Consider the following 20,805-nt stretch of genomic DNA (forward strand, 5'->3'; position numbering starts at 1 on the left):
CCGTTTTTTGACGGGCCACATACGGGCCAGGCCACATACGGGCCAGGCCAAAACGGGCCGGGCTGGCCCGTTTGCCACCCCTACAGACGGTGTTAAAGTCTATGCAACGTGTCAATTTCTGGTTTTTTTGAATTTTTTATTTGATTTTATTTTTGAATTTTTTTTATTTTTGACACGTGTCACTTCACAGTTGTGCCACGTGTCAAAGTGACTCAATTTGGTTCCTATATTTGTTTTTAGTATCAATTTAGTCCCAATTTTTGTAAAAATGAAGCAATACCTTCCTTAAATTGACACTAAATTTACTTTTTTATAAATGTTATGGTGATATTCTTACTTAAATTAACGTTTTTATTAAATATTTCTATAAATATTTTAAATTAACTTTAAATTCTACGCAAAACATTAGACTTTGGTTTTGTTTTGAAGTTGAAATTTAGTTCCTAAACTTATGTGGGACAAGTTATTTGATTTTTAATCTTTACTAAGTTTGTATAATATGATACACTTGATGCCTTTATATATGATGACAAAATTGTTAATTTTTGAAATTAAGTTTGGAGTTTAACTTTGTTTAATAATAAAACTAAAAAAAAACTTATTTAAAAATATTTCTACAAATATTTAATAAAAACGTAAATTTTATTAAGAATATCATCATAAGTTGTATACAAAGATTAAATTGAGTCTCAATCTAAGGAGAGACAATATTGCTTCATTTTTACAAAAATTAGGACTAAATTAAAACTAAAAACAAATATAGGGACCAAATTGAGTCACTTTGACATGTGACACAACTATGAAGTGACACGTGTCAAAAAATAAAAAAATTTTAAAAAAATTTTAAAAAATTTTATTTTTTTTAAAAATAAAAAGAAATCAAAAAAAATAAAAAAAAATCAGAAATTGACAAGTGGCGTTGACTTTAACACTATCTGATCAAAGTTAATGGTGAGGACCAAATTGAGTCATTTTTAAGAAAATGAAGACCAAATTGAGACAACAAAAAACCTTAGGACCAAACTGAAATTTCATGACAAATAAAGAGACCAAAAGAGTAATTTAACCACTAAAATAATAAGAATAAGAATAATAAAATAATAATAATAATAAAAATATAATAATAAATAATAATAATATATAAATAATAATAATAATGATGATAATAATAATAATAAATAATAATAATAATAGTTATAATAATAAAAATAATAATAATAATAGTAATAATAATAAAAAATAATAATAATAAAATAAATAATAATTATAATTATAATATAAATAATAATAATAATAAAATAAATAATAATAATAAAATAAATATTAATTATAATTATAATATAAATAATAATAATAATAATTGTGCCACATTTAGAAGAAAAACTCTAAACATCACGGCAAGTCAAAAAAAAAGAAAAGTCATAATAATCATAATTCGTGTTTCTTGAAAACAATTGTCATACATAGAACTTAAACCCAAGTCCTCTCAACGCCCCTCCATACACTCAACCACTTGAGTTACCCTTACTCCATATCTTCTCTCTCCATATTTATTAACTTAGGGATTCTCGTTCTCACATTTATTAAATAAATATTTATTTATTTATTTATTTAATTTTTTCGGGTCTTACAGAACTCATCTTATTCAAAAGAACCCGACTAAGAACAATTTGGCAACTGAGATAACAAAGAACCTAGGTAAGAACAACTCAACCACTAAGAATGCAAAGAACAAGTCGACCACAATGAAAGCAAAGTACAAGTTAGGAAAAATGAAGTAAAGTCGGCCACAAACAAAGAGAAGAGCAAGTTGACTACAAAGATAGTCAAGAACCCAACTGTTAATGAAAGGATCAAGCATAGTCTGCATTGCATGTGGTAAAGTTGGGATGAAAGGTAGAAGAGCCGAGATGAATAAGCTTATAGGTAGTTAATGTTTACGTTGGAGTTTTGTTGGGTTTGGAATAAACTTAAATATATTACGGGAGTTAATGTATTAGTCGTTATATGTACTTAACGTGTTAATCGTTTATAACCATTTTTATTTGTTTTGAATACAACTGTCAGAAATATGGGAGTTTATAAATTGCATTATTGATTGCTTGAATGAAACAATAACAATAGAGTGGATCAATTTTTTCACAAGAGAGAATTGTTGTTTACAAATAAATTCAAGTTTATAGATTCTATTCCGTTCCCGGTAAGAGAATCAAATCAGAACAAAAATCTATCTCTCACTCTCTCTCTCTTTCCTATCTTTTTCTCTATTTTCTTCCTTCTTTCTCTCCTAAGCTCTCTCTTGGTGGCTTCGCTTGTGATTCTTCTCTTGAGTGCTCTTAGTATGACTTTATTCGCTGCCTCAACTTGTCCATTTTATGAAAAAGCATGGATGCTTCACCACATGGTGCTACAATCCTTGTGCGAACACAACTATGTTCCTCCCTAGGACGAGCCAATCAAAGCCAAGTCTAGCTTGGCAACAACTCAACACTTGGCAACATATGTATTACTAATACTATACAATTGTGTTTGAGATAACATACATAGTTGGTTTTCCCACTTGTGTCTTCGTGTTCTTTCCAAAAGATCTTTATTGGTCAGCCCCAACCTGTGTATGGATGCTATATGAGATGAGACTATGCATCTGAAGGTTGCTCTTGAAGCTTCGAGTGGCCTCCTTCTTTATTCCTCTCTTTAGAGACGCGACCAAAATTATAGGATGCTGTGTAAGACTCGAGAAATTTAAATGAATAATAAATATTAACAAGAAATAATTATGGATTGGAAGTACCTCTAGTTTGTCAAGTTATAACAAAGGAGAAATGCCAACTCAAGTGGTTGAACATGTTGGGTGGTGTCGAAAGGTCTTGGATTTGAATCCTGTAACATCCTGGCCGGATATTACTAATTTAAATATAATAAAGTAATATAATATTAAATATGCCATTATTATTCCAAGTTCTTTTTCAAAACGCGGGAAAATTAGAAGCTTAACAAAATGTCTTGAAATTCAAAACCATAAATTAAACTCCAGGTTTACATAGTTCAAAACTGATCAACTAAATGTTTAAAAAATAGTCAAATATAGTCTATAAAACTTCCCAAGCTAGCCCCTCTCTGGCTCAAAGCGTCACGAACTCCACTTGAAAAAATGTTTGCTCATGTGTAATGAATTACACGATCATCGCCAAACACACACAGAAAAGCTGAGCTCATGTATAATTTAATACATAGAAGTTCACTCCAAATTACTTTATTTTAGCCAATGCTTAACGAAGAAATGTTACTGCCCTAAGGTTTCCAACCAATAATTTCTTGACCATGGACCCAAGATATATATGCTTCCACACCTGTCTGCTCGTGGTCCTACCTCTATGAATCTCCCCGCTCATAGTCTAACTCTATAGACCTCCCCGTTTGTAGTCCAACTTACGTGATCCAACAACTACGAACCTCCCCGCTCGCAACATCCCTCAAGTGTGAGCACGACACATACGACCCTCTCCGCTCGTATAATCACACGAAAGCATCATAATATGAACCTCCCCGCTCATATTATCATGTGTTCACCACCAGCCATGAACCTACCAGCTCATGACACAATCAAGCATCCCCTGGTCCAAGTCCACATCTCAACACATTAAAACGCAATTAAGAAAAACACATTGCTTTAGATACACACTCAAGATGGTCTTAGGGATTCCAATACTTCCACGAACTTGCTCGCTCGTGGTCTAACTCTACGAACCTCCCCAATCATAGTCCAACTCAACGAACCTCCCTGCTCATAGTCCAACACGCGTGATCCATCCAACTACGAACTCCTCTGCTCGCAGCAACTCTCAAGTGTGAGCACAGAATATACGACCCTCCCCGCTCGAATCCTCACACAAGAGTATCATTAATATAAACCTCCCTACTCATTTTAATCACGCGTTCCAAAACCAATCACGAACCTACCCGCTCATTATATGATCAAGCATATCCCAGACCAGACCCAACATAACAAAGCACACAAAACGTACCTTTTCACTTGCAATGTCGCCTAGTGCAACTTAAGCGCCACCAGACGAAATGGCAGTGCAGACTGTTTGGCGGTTCCACAACACCGCTGGGTGCCACGACACACAAGGCTTCCCTATTTCTTTCTATCGTCTGCCAGGTCACTCTACACCATAAGGCGCTACACCAGTAATGTGACACTGCTAGTTTTAGTACTTTAATTTAGTTTCTAGCATCCAACAATTCAATTCTCAACCATCCAGAAACCAAAATACGCATTCATGTACTTCAAAGACTCAAATTTACAACATCATAACTCATATGCATCATTCAACTATAAACACACATCTATCCCTTTATAAATTCATATAAAATCATTAAAACAAAGTGTTATACCCAACATAATCTTGGACAACCAAACAATATACAAACCAGGAAGAACACATAATCATTGCCCCAAAATATCGCACAGACAATAAAATAGTAATAATGACAATAATAAAAAATAACAATAATAACACCAACAATAATAATAATAATAATAAATGAAACAATAAAAATAATAATAAAATGAAATGAAACAATAATAATAAAATAATAATAATAATAATAATAAAATAAAGCAATAATAATGAAACAACAAAGATAATAAAATTATAAATAAAATAAAAGAATGATACAAATAATAATAATAATAAAAAAATAAAATAAAATAAAATAACAATAATAATAATATGAATAATCTATAACAATATATAAAGGGGATTCCTCTTTTTGTGTCCATTTTTCATTTTCCAATTTTACCCTTAATTATTATTTTAAAAATTAATTATTTTATAATTATATTTTTAACCATTTTTTTTAAATCTTTTTTATTTTGACCGTTATTTTAAAAACCTTTTTTAAACAGTTATTTTATTTAACAATTATTTTAATATTTATTATATATATTTTAAAAATAAATATTATTGATCTTATAAAAATTAAAAATGCGGATACACAGGCGCTATAGCGCCTGTGTGTTCGCTAGTAATAATAATAATAGTAGTAGTAAAATAAATTAGTAATAACAATAATAATAATAATAATAATAATAATATAAATAAAAATAATAATAATAGTAGAAAAATAAAATAAAATAAAATAAAATAAGAATAAAAATAAGAATAATAATAATAATATATAATAATAATTATAAAAAATCTATAACTATATAAAATAAAAAATAAAATAAATAATAATAATAATAGTAAAATAAAATAAAAAATAATAAAAATAAGAATAATAATAATAATAGTAGTAGTAGTAAAATAAATTAGTAATAACAATAAAAATAATAATAATTATAATACTAACAATAATAATAGTAAAATAAAATAAAAAATAATAAAAATAAGAATAATAATAATAAAATAATATATAATAATAATTATAAAAAATCTATAACAATATATAAAGAGAATTTCTTTTTTGCATGCATATTTCAAAATTCCAATTTTATCCTTTAAACTCTAATTATTTATTAAAGTTTTGAAAATTGACCGTTATTTTAGAAGCTTTTTATAAAACGGTCTATTTCTACTTCTTCTTTTGTTTCCCTATTTATCAACAATTATTCTCTCATCTTTTCTGATATATTTCACTTTATTCTTAATAAATATAATTTTATTTATATATTAACTTAATAACATTATAATATCATCATCTACTAATATAATATCACGCATATTTAAAAAATGTGTACACACAGGCGCTATAGCGCCCGTGTTTACATTAGTAATAATAATAATAATAACATTAAAATAAAATAAAATAAAATAAAATAAATAATAATAATAATAATAATAATGAGATTAATTATAATGATAATAGTAATAATAATAATATTAATAATAATAATAATAAAATTAATAATAATATTAAGTATAATAATAATAATAATAAAAATAATAGTAAAGATAAGAGTAATAATAACAATAATAATAGTAAAACAAAATAAAATAATAATAATAATAATAAATAATAATAATTATAATTATAATAATAGTAATAATAATAAATGTACCGTATTTAGAAGAAAAACTCCAAACATCATGCAAAGCAAAAAAGAAGAATCATAATAATCACCATAGTGACGGGGTCACAAAGAGAACTCAATACAATGGAAACCACAAGCACATGCATACTTTCTCTAAAATCACATACAACAAACATCAGGAGGTTAAATGATAAAAGAATTTGGTTCAGGATAAGGCTTTCATGCATCAATATATAACGCAATTGCAAATAATATCATTTAAATAGGAAATGACAGCTACCTTAACCTGGTTTCCCTTGTTCAAGCTTGCAAACCTAGAGTTGCTTTTGTTCCGCAAAGGCGTCCACTCAAGAGCACGCACCAGCATTTCTTAGCCCCATTTATGCACTCATAATACACTCTCCACAACCCCCTCACCCTTTGGTAGTCTCTAAAATCTACTTTCATATCTAAAAAATGATCTAAACTACCTTAACTAGGATTAATGGCATAGAAAAACGAAAATTAAATAAAAGGACTTTAATGCTCATTCAAGGACCATTACATTGTGGTTTCTTAACCTTCTTGCTCCCTATGACGGCTAGGGTTTTCTAACCATTCTCCCTCATCCCAAAAAAAAAAAAAAGATTTAGCTAAAAGAACGTATTTCATGTAACACCCCAATTTTGGGATGTCACGGGAAGTTAGAAAATTTTTGCGTTTCGCGAAAAAAAGAAATAAATATTGAAAATGTACTAATTAAAAACTTTTAATTTAAAAGTAAATAGATAATCCAAATGTTAATTTGAAATAATAATAATATTAAATAAACAAAGTTCCAACTAAATACTAGAAATTAAAAGAAAATTTCATAGTCTTAACTGTTTGATTTAAATCAACAAAATAAACCATAAATCCCCGAGTCCACTCCATCCTTTCCGATATCTACTTCGAGTCAGAAATATCTACATTACCGTCTGCTCCCGTATAACACACACGTTATAGGATCATCGCACATGCAACAAACATACAAACAAACAAATAGGGGTAAGCTAACCATAAACAATACCATAAACAATGATATTCATATAAGAAATAAATAAAACTTGTCCAATAATATTCAACGTCCCCCGATTAACACGGAAACTTTATGATCACAATCCATCCTTGGTTTGAACACACAAACCCCAAATCCAAACAATCATACTAACCCAACCATAACATCACATTCATCTAAAATCTTCATTAAATTCCACCAAGATTTTTGAAGCAAAGCAAAATACTCTCGATATGACACACATGAGAATTTCATATTGCCAACAAAGCACTCACCATCACATCATGCTTAAAAATAAAGTCTTCCAACCAACCCATATTCATATATCACCCCAGTATGTAATCACATACCAAAAATCAAATACACGCGCAAGAAAAATTACAATGTCAATTCATACCTCTAACACATTCAAACCCTTCAAAGAAAATTAGTCAATATATAACTTACCGTACTTGTCATTTCTAATCCCCCTATTCCTTTCACGCATGACAACAAGAGGAAAAACTAAGGATTTTGTATCCTTTAATCACAAAAAAACGAATCCAAAAGAGAAAGGAAGAAAACATGGCACAGTCTGCACCAATTCATTTAAAGGATACCCCTCTCTCAAAAAGTCACATGAATGGTTTAAAGGAAAGAGACAAAACAAACCCGTGCCCCTACATACCTTGCATTTACGTGTGGGTTAAAGAAAGAAAGAGAAAACTTTAAAAGAAAGAATGAGAGATGGTTTCACACGTGAGAAAAAGAAACCCATGCCTTTACATGCATTTAATGAAAAGTGAAGGAAGAGAAAACTTCTTAAAACCCCTTCTTATTCATCTGCAAAGTGCCAAGTGAAGGAATTCCATGGCATAACAGTTTTTAAGAAAATAACACAAAAACACGGAACCCCATTATTCCCATGCATTCACGTGTCACCTATAAATGGAATGAGAGAAGAAGTGAAAGAATTCAGAATAGAAAAACAAATACTGCTGCACCTTGAACCTAAATTGCACCGTGACCCACGAAGAAGAAAACCACATTTGTTTTTAAGTGACCATGAACTCAAAGAATGCAACAGTTTGCATGCATACAATAAAAACGAAACTGCACCCAAAACAAAACAATGCAAACCACCCCCACGTGATCGAATCAAATGAAACAGAACCACCCTTGCTACACCATGCACAACAAAACAAACTCCACATAACAAACATGTATTATTCACGCACCTCATAATACAGCAAACCAAAACCTATATGATTCATGCATTCCTTGTAAAGCAACTTTACACAATCATAGATGAACTGCAACGTAAACACATCCAAACTGCCAACCAATGTACAATGCATAAGACAGAGAAGTCAAGCTCCAAGCAAAACAGAATACAAAGTTAACTTCTCCTAGAGTACACATGCATGCTTTTCAAGTTTCACTCATCAAACAAACATCAAGAAAACAAGAGAAGAATGCAAGGTTGGCTTCCCCTACCTCTTGATGATTCCTCTTCTCTATCACAATCACTAAAAACTCTAACTTGCACTCTTCCTCCCTTTTCCTTCTCCCGTCTCACCCTTTTTTCTAAAGAATATTTCTAGAGTTTTACTTTATCTATTCCCACCTAATAATTCTGTTATGATTCTCTCAGTTTACATTATTTCACTGGCCCATTTTATTTTTCTTATCTTTTAACTCCAAAAGATAAAAAAAAAACAGAAAGATATAACAGAAAAGAAAAATAAGCACATGAAAAATAAATTGGCTGCAGTGTGCTTGAACCCAATATTTCCGCATGCTGCATGCTTGGAAACCACAACCCCATTCACTCTCCATGGGTCCCACTCCTTTCAAGGAGAAGACAAATTGAATTTAAAAAGACAACATTAAGGCCCTTTCCGTCCCGCAAGGTTCAAACCCCTGCACCTACTCATCTATGCACGAAACTATCACCACTAGGCTATATGCCATCACATGATATTATGTACATTATAAGATTTAAAGTCCTTAAACTCCACTAACCTTAATTCCTTAAATCACTTAAATAATTATTATAAATACCAAAATAAATTAAATCACTCAAATAATAATTATTTTCTATTTCATAATTTAATAACCTAATTAAATTAAATAAATCAACAATATTAATCTAGCTATTAATTTTCTTTCTATGTGTTTTCCTTTAATCTAATTTTTCCCGGGTCTTACATTTCACGTCCCTTAAGATTCAAACCCATAACTACACAATTTCAAAGCAAGTGCACAACCAATTCAACCAACTCGTGTTTTGTGATAATTCCTATACATCTAGGATAATATTATTACACATATTTTCTCTAAAATCACATACAACAAACATTAGGAGGTTAAATGATAAAAGAATTTGGTTCAGGAGAAGGCTTTCATGCATCAATATATAACGCATTTGTAAATAATATCATTCAAACAAGAAATGATAGCTCCCCTAACCTGGTTTCCCTTGCTCAAGCTTGCAAAATTTCCTAGAGTTGCTTTTGTTCTGCAAAGACGTCCATTCAAGAGCACGTGTAACATCTCGACAGGATATTACGAATTTAAATAAATAAAATAAAGAAACAAATAATAACTTCATTTATTGAAATATCATTCCCCAGATGTCTTGCTGCCACACCTACCAGCCACAACTTAAGAGTTCCTCGTGTTCATCCGCCATCCCGAGACACAACTCAAGAGATACCATTCTGAGCCACAACTTAAGGAATGACACGTGCTTAACCTCTATCCCGAGCCACAACTCAAGGGATACGTTCCGAGACACAACTCAAGGAACACCAGTAAGCCGACCTTCGAGATATCACCAAAACCTTGTAGATCACGCACATCCAAAACATGCCAACACAAGTTTGGCCTCTGCATTATTGCCTGGCACTGCTTTTGAGCCGCCAAACGACATTCGTTTCTAGACCGCCTAGCGGAAGACACGTACCGCCAGGTGCCAAGCGCCCTCATCCCTCACTGCCCTACAACTATTGCCTGGTGGGACGATCTCTACCGCTAGGCGCCATGCGTGCAGGTTACCCTCTGAAATCACCGCTATCACTTGGCGGTTCGCATATTACCGCCAGGTGCCATATCAGTATTTGCACAATACGAATTATGGTTTAGGTTCAAGCTTCCTTTCTCACACCCTTAGTCACATATTCACTCAACCAATTCAATTGTCATATCATTGCACAATAATACTGCCTATAATACCCTACCACCATCATAATTACCAAGTTAAGAAATTCTCAATTTAAAATCATGTTATTAGTCCTCCTTAGTATCCATTAATCCCATGTTAATTCTATGCCTTCTACAACTGATATGAACACATCTTACCATTAAATTGGAACACTATTGATACCATCCCAATCATACTGTGTCAGATTTATCTCAAGATATTAGCCTCTCGCAAGGCTTAACAAGTTTAAGTGAATCCATCCAATCTTATATATATATATATATATATATATATATATATATACACACATATGAACTCTTACTTCTCATATCACTAACTCCACAGGTAGCAAGAATCTAAATTTTCTAGAATTCCAGAACCATCAAATATTCCCGTAGCCACGCAAAGAGAGTTGTCTCTCTGATGGCGCCTTGCGGCAGGCCCCGTGCTGCCAAGCAGTGCATAAAATTTCTGGGCATCCCCGAATTTCTCCACCATGCGAGAGCTCCCAAATCTCACAAGTTTGTCTTCTCCTTGCCCATTTCTTCCAGTCCTCACGCGGATTTACCTACATTCAGACTAGTGTACAACCCACACTCATTCCTTACCAATTCCCATTAGAAATACACTAGCAAATGAGTTTCTTAGCCCCATTTACGCACTTAGAATACACTCTCCACAGCCCCTCACCCTTTGGTAGTCTCTAAAATCTACTCTCCTATCTAACAAATGATCTTAACTACCTTAACTAGGATTAATGGCATAGAAAAACGAAAATTAAATAAAAGGACTTTAATGCTCATTCAAGGACCATTACATTGTGGTTTCTTAACCTTCCTGCTCCCTATGACGGCTAGGATTTTGTGACCATTCTCCCTCATAAAAAAAAAAAAAGATTTAGAAAAAAGAACCTATTTCACGTGTTTCGTGATAATTCCTATACATCTAGGATAATATTATCACTCATCACGACCCAATATTTTATTAGAAATAATAAACAATCAAATTAACACATAATTAGCAAACACATGATTCAAACCCAAGTCCTCTCAACACAACCAAGTACTGTTAACCACTTCAGCTAGTACTATTCCTTGTCTTCCTCTCCATATTAATTAACTTAAGGATTAATGTCGTTACATTTATTAAATAAATATTTATTTATTTATTTAATTTTTCCGGGTCTTACAAATTCCGTGTATGCCGTTAGTATGATGGTTTAATTTTGTACGTATGCAAGATCATGTAGTATGGTAATTATAATTATATGTATGCATGAAATGTCATGAAACATGTAATGACTTGTTAGTTGTGTACATGTTTGGTAGTGGACAAGAGTTTGAACCTTCGCTAGCATTAAACAATTATTTTTACGCTTTATTAATTTTTCTACATTGGTGGAAGGCCTAGTCGTCTTCGGAGAAGCTAGAGAGATAGAGGTTATGGCAATTACGAAACACAAACCTCCATGTAAATGCTTATTAATGGAACTTAAGTTTAATTTTGTTTTATTTTATTAATTAAATTTTTTGGGCTGAAGAAAGAAGGTTACAAGGTGAATTAGTTGAGGAAAAAGAGAGAGATTCGTGTGGCTGCTACGGTAGACTAATGGAAGCACTAAAACTGAGCCTAAGGAAGAGTATGGAAGGCTGATAAGAATTCTTTTTGGTAGAGGTAAGGATAGATGAAGTTTTTGTGCAAAGAGGAACTCTAAGAGTGTGCTTGGAGCGGAATTCTTGGTAAAGGGAGCTGCACTTATTTGTATTTATTAAATTATATGTTTCATGGTCTGTTGAATGCATGATAGACTCTTCCACTTTCTTTTTGTGCTAAAAATCATGTTTTTGGGTTTCTGCCAAGAATCCGCTTTGTGGTGTTCTTGGGCCGCCAGGCGACACAAGCTATTTCAAATCTAGTTTCTGGGTTTTTCCCAAAAACTGCTTGACAACATGGAGGTCTGCTAGGTGACGTGAATAACATTGGCATATTTTTCGTATTTTGGATGGATTTAGTGATAATGTGGGTTTCTGTACAAGTTTCTTTTTTGTGTTTAAATGTGTGAAGGTATAAATTACTAATATTTTTTCATGTGTGATGTTGTTGTGGTGTTCTTACGATTGCACAAACATGAGGGTTCAACGAGGGTTTGAGGATGAATTGGAATATGATTGATTGTACAAATGATGGTGATTTTATGTTGGTATGCAAGTATTGGATATACGTGAATTCCGAAAGTATGATTGATGTAAATTTTGGTACAATTGCATAACCGGTTGAGTTTGGGAGTTATGGACATTCTCGCAGGTGCAAGAAAATCTTGGATTTTCCCAAAAACTGATGCACAGCCTAATGGTACATGTTTGCCACCAAGTGATAGCCAGGTCCAACAACCCTTTAGGATTGGGTGTTTTGGCAACGAGTTGGATTTCTATTGGGGTCCATTCTAAATCATGAAAATGGTATGATGTTAAATGTGTGGAGTTATGTAGTGGTGTGGCCAATGTGTGCAATTATGAACATGTAATAACACTACACTTGAATTGGTTGAGCTTTTGGAATAAAAAGGATTAGAACAGGTGTTGCCAAAGATAAGTGTATGAGTGCATAAATTATGAGTATTTGTAGGTTGCTAGTTTGAAGTCTCTAAAAGGTATGATTAATCTCTTTTTTAATTCAAGTGTTACTAATGTGAGTCCATGTATGGATGCATGATCATGTAGAGGGCTAAATATTGGTTTTGGTGTGAAGCATTGGAATAAAAGGGACTCTTATAGGCACTGTTTGAAACCTTGAATTATTATAGATGATTGTATGCATGATTTGGTTGTTGCCTTATAGGTTCCTATAAGTACTATGTATTCTTGTTCAAACTCAAGTGTTGGCATGGTTTTAAGTTGGTGAATACATGGGAATATATATGGGATTGATGCATAAGAGGTATGATAGGGTAATTTTGAGTCATGGTGAATGATATGGACATGCATTGGTATTTTGGATGTATGCTTGTGATGATTGGTGTGCCAAAAACTTATGTTGGAGTGTAAAAACTAGTCAAATGCACATTACTAGTGTAACACCTAGTGATGTGGATTGGACTGCTAAGCGATAACAACAAACAAGGATGGGCTTTGTGAAGTGTTGCACTTGACGGTGCATTAGGATCGCCAAGCGGTCTGCACTTAAACTTTGCATGGCGGCGCTTAGGTTGCGCTAGGCGATAATGTAGTGGCAGGATGCATTTGTGGTGTGTTTTGCATGACTTGTTATGAGGGTCTTAGTTTGGGATATGCTTGGATGAAGTACAAGCTGGGAGGTTTGTAATGGAGTTGGAAACACGTGATTAATACAGATGGAGAGGTTCATATTGGATGTACTCTTGTGTGGGGATACGAGCGGGGAGGTTCGTATGTTCCGTGCTCACACTTGAGGATGTTATAGTGGGAAGGTTCATAACAGGATGTGTTCACGCGTGTTGGACTACGAGCGAGAAGGTTTGAAGAGGTTAGACTATGAGCGGAAAGGTTCGTAGAGTTGGACTACGAGCGGAGAGGTTCGTAGAGGTTGGACCATAAGCGGGAAGTTCGAGTAAGCATATGATTTCCCTATGGCCATGATCGAATATGAGGACGATGTGTTTGGATGTGCTAGTCTCATATAGGTTATGAGAGGATGGTACATATTTATCTTGAGTTTGGATGTATATTTTCATAAGATCGATAAGTGTGTGATTCTTGCTAAGTGGAGTATTCCTTTAGAGTGAGGTATTCATGTTTTATGCATGTTTTATTCTATTGAGCTCACCCTTTTTGTTTGTGTTTGGCGATGATCGTGTGACTTGTCACACGGGAGCATATGTTATTCCAAGTGATGATGGCGAGGCATAGAGCCGGAGTGAGAGTTAGCTATAGGAAAATTTCATGAAAAGCATATGTTTTGGAACTTGTAAATTTTAGTTACTAGTTGGCTTCAGGGTGACAAATCATTCTTTTGTTTTGTATTATCTTGTATTATTAAGGTTAGAGATGTTAGAAAGGGTTCAAATCCGTAAATTAATTTAGTTTATTTGGGATGGGGAACTCTTCAATAATAATTTTTTATTATTTTTTTACTATTTTTCTAATAATTTTTTTGTTATAATTATTTATTTTTTAAAATATGTAAGTTGATAATTTTTTTGAAGATTAAAATATTTTTCAAAAATATTTGAATAACTTAAATGTTTAATTTATTTTTTTGTTATATTTAATACTTTAATTTTAACTACTATATTTATAATAAATATTAATGAAATAGTAAGTTGTGCCTATACAAGAAACAACTTAAACCAATTCACTATTGTGATGTGATAAATACATCACATAAAATAATTTGGAAGAATAACATTTTTAAGCAACTTACCTACTAATCGGTGTTTGGTCAAACCGAATTAAAAAATTTCTAATCTATCTAAAATTGAGTTAGATTGAAATGATTTAATTTTAATTTAACATGTGGTGAGTCAAACCATGCCAATCAAATTAAATAACTTTCATACACCTGAATGTTGTGTACTCTTATTATTGTAAAAAAACTAATATATAAAGATAACCTTTTCTATTATTCTTTTCTTGTTTTTCATTGTAACTTGTACATAATCAAAGTACCATAATATAAAAATTTTCAAAAATAAAAAATAATATAAATTAAAAAAATGCTTTCCAGGTTCATGGAGCTTTCATGGTGGATTAAAAATTTTGTTTTATACAAGAAAGCACTTAACAATTTCTAGAAAAATATTTATGAGAATACTTAATCAATTAGGTTAACAATGATTAGTGATATTATTAAACACAACTGAATAATTTAATTATATATCGTACTAAATTTAAACCATGTTTATAAAATAATTCGTTATCTTTTCACTTGATTATTTTGTTCTAGTTGGTTCTAGATATTCAATAATAACAACTTAATTGATTATTTGAAGATAATCTATCGAAACAAATTTAAATATACTATATTAATATTAAAGATATCAATTGTATAACTTATAATACATTATAATAAATTATTTTGTTATTTATAGTTTCTTTCTAAAAAATTGCGTCAGTTTTTAAAAATTTCAATTTTTTCTTTGATAAAATAGATTAGCATACACATTTTACGTTTTGTCAATTATAATGAACCAATTTAAATAAAGTTAAATTTTGAACTGACACTTCTCTAAATTACGATATCATCACCTCTCTTAATTTGTTTTTACACCCAAAATAATATTTAGAAAGTTATCTGATAATAGAGATAAAAGCTTTTTGAATTATACTAAAGTTCAGTGTTGATTTTTCTTTATGATTGTTATAATTATAAATAATTAAGTTAATATAAATTAAATTTTTAATTTTTATTATCAAATAATTTTGTTATCATTAAACAATTTTAAATGCTATTGATTTTAATCAACAAATTTTATCATAAAAAGAAATAACATTTTATCAGAAACATTATATCATTTAAAAATAAAAAATAACTAAAACATGTTATATTTTATAAAGTATCATAACTAAATTCAATATATTATTTGATATATTATATAATTAATTCAATAAATTCATTAAAATTATACATCACAACTCAAATTTGACCACAAATAATATATCATGTTAGTTAAATAAATATTATAAGTAATATAGTATCTAAAATTTTGTTGGAACTAGTGTGACTTTGGAAAAAGATTTGTAATAAGTTTGGGAAGTGATTTTTATTATGTAACAGAAAAGAAGTGAAGATGGTATTATTTATTATTAAATGAAAATAAAGGATTAGGATTAGGGAGGGAGGTGGTATTATTTATTTATTATGAAAAAAGAAAATAAAAATAATGATGTGTAAATAAAAATTGAAATTTGATTGGAAGAATAAGGGTGGTTAGAGTGATTTGGGGGGTAGGGACCTATCTGGGGGAATGGTAACCTTAAAAGATTTAGTCAAAAGGGTAGAAGTGTGTTTGAGCGCGAAAAAAGTGGATTGAATATCGAAAGAAAGAGAAAAAACAGTTATAGCATAAGGGAATAGAAGACTAGGTTTCACAATCTCAAATACCACAACATCACACAGAGGGAGGGAGAAGGAAAAACAAAAAACAGAATTGAGAGGAATGGCGCAGGTGCAACCTGAACAGAAGATCCATGACAACTCAGAAAAAGACACCCAAGAAACTGGCAACTCCAGCTTCAAATTCAATGCCCAAGCGCCCGAATTCGTGCCAAGATCGCAATCTCAGATGCCGATTTCGGGTTATTTCTATCCCTGTTTCCAGATTCTCGGTGGCTGTGGTGATTCTGATTGGTTCTTTGTTGGGGACCAGGATCCTTCTTGTTTGATCCCCACCGCCAGTGTTGCGCTTCCCAATTCCTCCAAGAATATCCTTACCCCTGATCTTCAGCAAAAGATCGTCAAACAGGTTCCTCTTCATTTTACATTTTATTCATTATGTCATTAAAGGATTCATTTTGTTTCATTCTTTCGGTTATCAGGGTTTTTCTACCAATTTTGTTCTTGTGATACGTTATTCTTTCCTTCTTTTAAAAAATATGTGTGTATGTAAAATAGGTTGAATATCAATTCAGTGACATGAGTTTGCTAGCAAATGAATCTTTCCAGAAACAGATGAATAAAGATCCTGAAGGATATGGTGAGGATTGTAGTATTCTCTTCTGTTTTCTTCCTCCCTCCTTCCTTTTGGGATTGGAATGACCTTATCTTACTCACGGACATTTTTTCTAACAGTTCCAATAACCGTGATTGCGTCTACTAAAAAGGTTAAATCCCTCGTTAATAACATTCATATGCTTACTCAAGCCATCCGTTCATCTTCAAAACTTGTAAGTATTTTGGATTGAATGGAGCATTTTTGTTTGTCTTTTGGTTTGGTTTTCTCTTTGATAGTGCGACTTTTGAAGGTTTTGAGCGCTGATGGCAAGAAGGTTAAACGCAAGCATCCTTTCACTGATAAGGAGAAAGAAGACTTGCAGGTAAAGAAATTGTATGCGTTTTTTGGTTTTCTTTCTCCGCATGGATAATGTTAGAGTTTCTTCTCATTGTTGCATAGCGCATGTTTTTTTTTCTTTCTTTTCTCTTGCAGTCTCGCACTGTTGTTGCAGAGAATTTACCTGACGATCATTCCCATCAGAATCTTCAGAAAATTTTTAGTACAGTTGGAAGGTGAATTTCTTCCATCCAAATCCAACTTCACATTCTTGAAGTTCCTTACATTGTGAAAACGTTCTAAATGATGGTTGCTCTGTTAACAGCGTGAAAACGATTAGAATATGCCATCCTCAGGAGCCTAATACTTCTCGCCCAAAATCTGATTTCTTCGTTAGTAACAAGGTAGAGAAACAATGTCATACCATATGTCTATGTTGTTATCTTACGAATTCCAATGATGAATACGAGAATTTCTCACCCACGTTACTTGTGCCTCTCAATCAAGCTCCATGCTCTTGTGGAGTATGACACATCAGATATAGCTGACAAAGCTGTGAGTAAATTCTCCTTGAACTTTTAGCTTTTGAGATGCACATGATTCAATTATTACACCCTTTTGCCTTTCCTACTTGATTAGGTTGAAAAGTTAAACGATGAAAGGAATTGGAGGAAAGGGATGCGAGTAAGGCTGCTCCTAAGGTGCTCGGTGTGTACTTCTCTACCTGATAACAATGCCTTCTGTATCTACTGTGTCTATTGAACTTCATAAGTTTCTTTTTACTGGATTTTCTTTATGTAACTTTTGCAGCCCAAATCTGTTCTGAAGAGTAGAAAGTCTGAATTTGATGGATATCTAGAAGATGACGATGTTCTAAATTCTGAAAGTGCTGAAGATCCTTCTCACTCAAACAATGCTGACTTGTTTGATACAAGTGTAAGTAACAATACATGTATATTTAGTCATTTCTTTCAAGTTTATCCATTTTAGAATTTGGTTTGTTTTAGAGCAAGATGATGAGAGTTGTATTTGGTAACTTGGAAGGTTGATGAAAACTCAGTAGGATCTAAGAAAGGATGGGCTAGAGGACGTGGAAAGGGGAGAGGACGCACTCAAGGACGAGGCCTGCTTGCTCCACCATCTCAATCAAGCAGCACTGCTCTGTGTGATGCTCATACTAAGCCCAATACCAAGGGCCCAAGAATGCCAGATGGGACAAGAGGATTCACCATGGGACGTGGAAAGCCACTTAGTTCTTCTGCTCTAGTCACCTCATCTCAAGACTGATGGGTATTTCTCAAGTTTTTCCGTTTGCTATATAGTCAACTTTAGGAGATTTCTCTGTATTTCTTCACCACAGAATTCAAAGGCAGCAAAAGTGTTTTAGAAGACCCTATTATGTGGGCTACATGGGTAGTTCCATTTTTTTAGATTTTACCAGTTTAGTAATAATTCAAGATGTATATTGTTATATGGTATGGCCCTCCCTGGCCACAAAGATCCTAAATTTCTGCTTTCTTAGTTTTCAATTTAGTGAGAGGGGGTTTATTGCTTTTAATGTCAGAAATAAGTGCTTATTATTATTGTACACTAAAACGTTTTTCAGATTGAATAAGAGACTTAGGTGTCAAATTCTCCACTCCATGTCTCAGTATTTTTTAACCTTTTCTCTAAGCTTAATTCAATTTTTATTATCTATTATTTTTGAACTTTCCAAATTAATGGTGAAATGATGTTTTAACAGAGTCAATCTCAATATTAAACTTACAGTATGAATATTTACGCAATTTTTTTTATAAATTTGAAGTATATTTGTGTTATTATTTATATTTACAAATAATTAGTTAAAAAGTATTTTTCAAGTCATCACTCTCGGTTGCTGCTCGGTTTCAGTTTACGAATTCCACATAGTATTTTTTTTTTAGTTATTGAACCCTTCAATTTTGGTCTATCACATGTCATAACTTCTCACTTCTTCTGATTCTTGTATAACTTGGTTTTCACATTCTTGTACCTGACACCTACATTGAAGTGGGAGCCAAGACAATATATATTTTACCCACTACTACTCTTGCTTTTATTTCTCTCCTTCCCTTTTGCAATTGTCCTAACTAACTCATTGAACCTATTGATTATGAATCTTAGTAGCTATTACTACTCTAATTTAGCTACATGTTTTCAGATCAGTGCTACTCCTCGTGCTAGTTCCCTCATTTACCCCCATTTTGTTTTATATTCTAAGTTAAGGCTACGATGAGTAACTATTATATATTATGATTTTATCAATCTCATCTTAGCTGCTTCTATTCAACACTTCTTTAATTTAGCTCTATTAACCCTTTTTCAATTAGAAGCAACACAAATCTTCTTAACTATTAAAAGTGCAGGTAAGGTTGACACATAATCCTATTTAAACATCCAAGTATTGCGATTTTCTCCTTTCCTGGAAGATTAGGAACCAGTGAGTTGTTACTTACTATTCCTTTTCATAAATCATAGATCCAAAATTTATGATCTTCAGAAATTTATCACACCAGTCAGGTTATTCACATCATTGTGACTTCTATTCCTTTCATAGTATTTATCTTGGGAGTATTTTTTTAGCATTGTACAAGATACTATGCCGATTAGAGTATGAAAATTTTACACTTTATTATTTATGTTTCATCCATAGTCATGTGTTCATCAGAGATAGGCTAAATATTTTTTTTGCGCTTACCTTCCCTCGTTCGAATGTTATTCTATTCCTATGATTTCATATTGTCTAAGTCATTGCTATCCATAACCCCTTCCAAACTTACTTTGTTTTTCCGTTTAGTTCCAACAGATGATAAATTATGGTGTATTGAACTTAATCCCCCCACTTGTCACATAGTTCCCACATAATTTGAGTTACTTTGCAACAAAAAAATAAATTTGCAATATTCTCTTTATACTCGTTACATAATTCATAAAGTGCTATCCAACCCAACTCCTCTATGTACAAGATTTTCCTTTGTTGGAACATTATTAAACAACACTCCCCATGCAAAGTGTTGTGAAGTTGGGAAAACCTTCACACTCCGGAAGGACTTGAAAATATTAGTGTTTTCTCCACTAAAATTGTATTGGCAATACTTTATAGGCATGCCTTATTATAAATGTTCCTTTCTCTTTCTCTTTTCAAACCCAAGTATCCTCACTTTTTCTTTCGAAAATTTATCCTATTATAATTTGCATGAAATCTTATTATAGGTTTGTCTCCCACACCGGTCTATCTCTCCTAAGCCCACCTTCCATACTACATTGTTATCAAACCAATTTTCTTGATGCCCTTCGCTACGCACCTTTCTTATATTTCTCCACCATCACGATTCCTCCCTTACTCTATTATTCACATTTAAGTTCTTCCATGATCCATACTTGAAGTCTTAGACACCCTTCTCTAAATCCTTATTTTCCATTCCTAATCTCCATTTTCACTTTGCTAAAAGAGTTGAATCAAACGTTTCAATATCTCTTGTTCTCAACCCACCTTCCACCTTTGATTTACGTAAGTGTTCAAGTTAACCCATGCTATCTTTCTATCATTTGAACTCTAG

General features: G+C 32.3%; 1 protein-coding gene across 1 annotated transcript; it reads left to right on the forward strand.

Annotated features, from left to right (window-relative positions):
- The first annotated feature begins 16,274 nt into the window (after positions 1-16,274).
- LARP6C (RNA-binding protein) lies at positions 16,275-18,863 on the forward strand. Its single transcript, XM_028065433.2, has 10 exons — positions 16,275-16,699; positions 16,849-16,930; positions 17,026-17,120; positions 17,199-17,270; positions 17,381-17,460; positions 17,550-17,628; positions 17,732-17,779; positions 17,864-17,932; positions 18,035-18,160; positions 18,269-18,863. The coding sequence occupies exons 1-10, from the start codon at positions 16,394-16,396 to the stop codon at positions 18,509-18,511; spliced, it is 1,200 nt and encodes a 399-aa protein (XP_027921234.1). The 5' UTR covers positions 16,275-16,393; the 3' UTR covers positions 18,512-18,863.
- Positions 18,864-20,805: the final 1,942 nt, after the last annotated feature.

This window comes from Vigna unguiculata, chromosome 3 (genome assembly GCF_037176805.1).
Source record: "Vigna unguiculata cultivar grain cowpea cultivar isolate G323 ecotype 2 chromosome 3, ASM3717680v1, whole genome shotgun sequence".
Classification (NCBI taxonomy): Eukaryota; Viridiplantae; Streptophyta; class Magnoliopsida; order Fabales; family Fabaceae; genus Vigna; species Vigna unguiculata.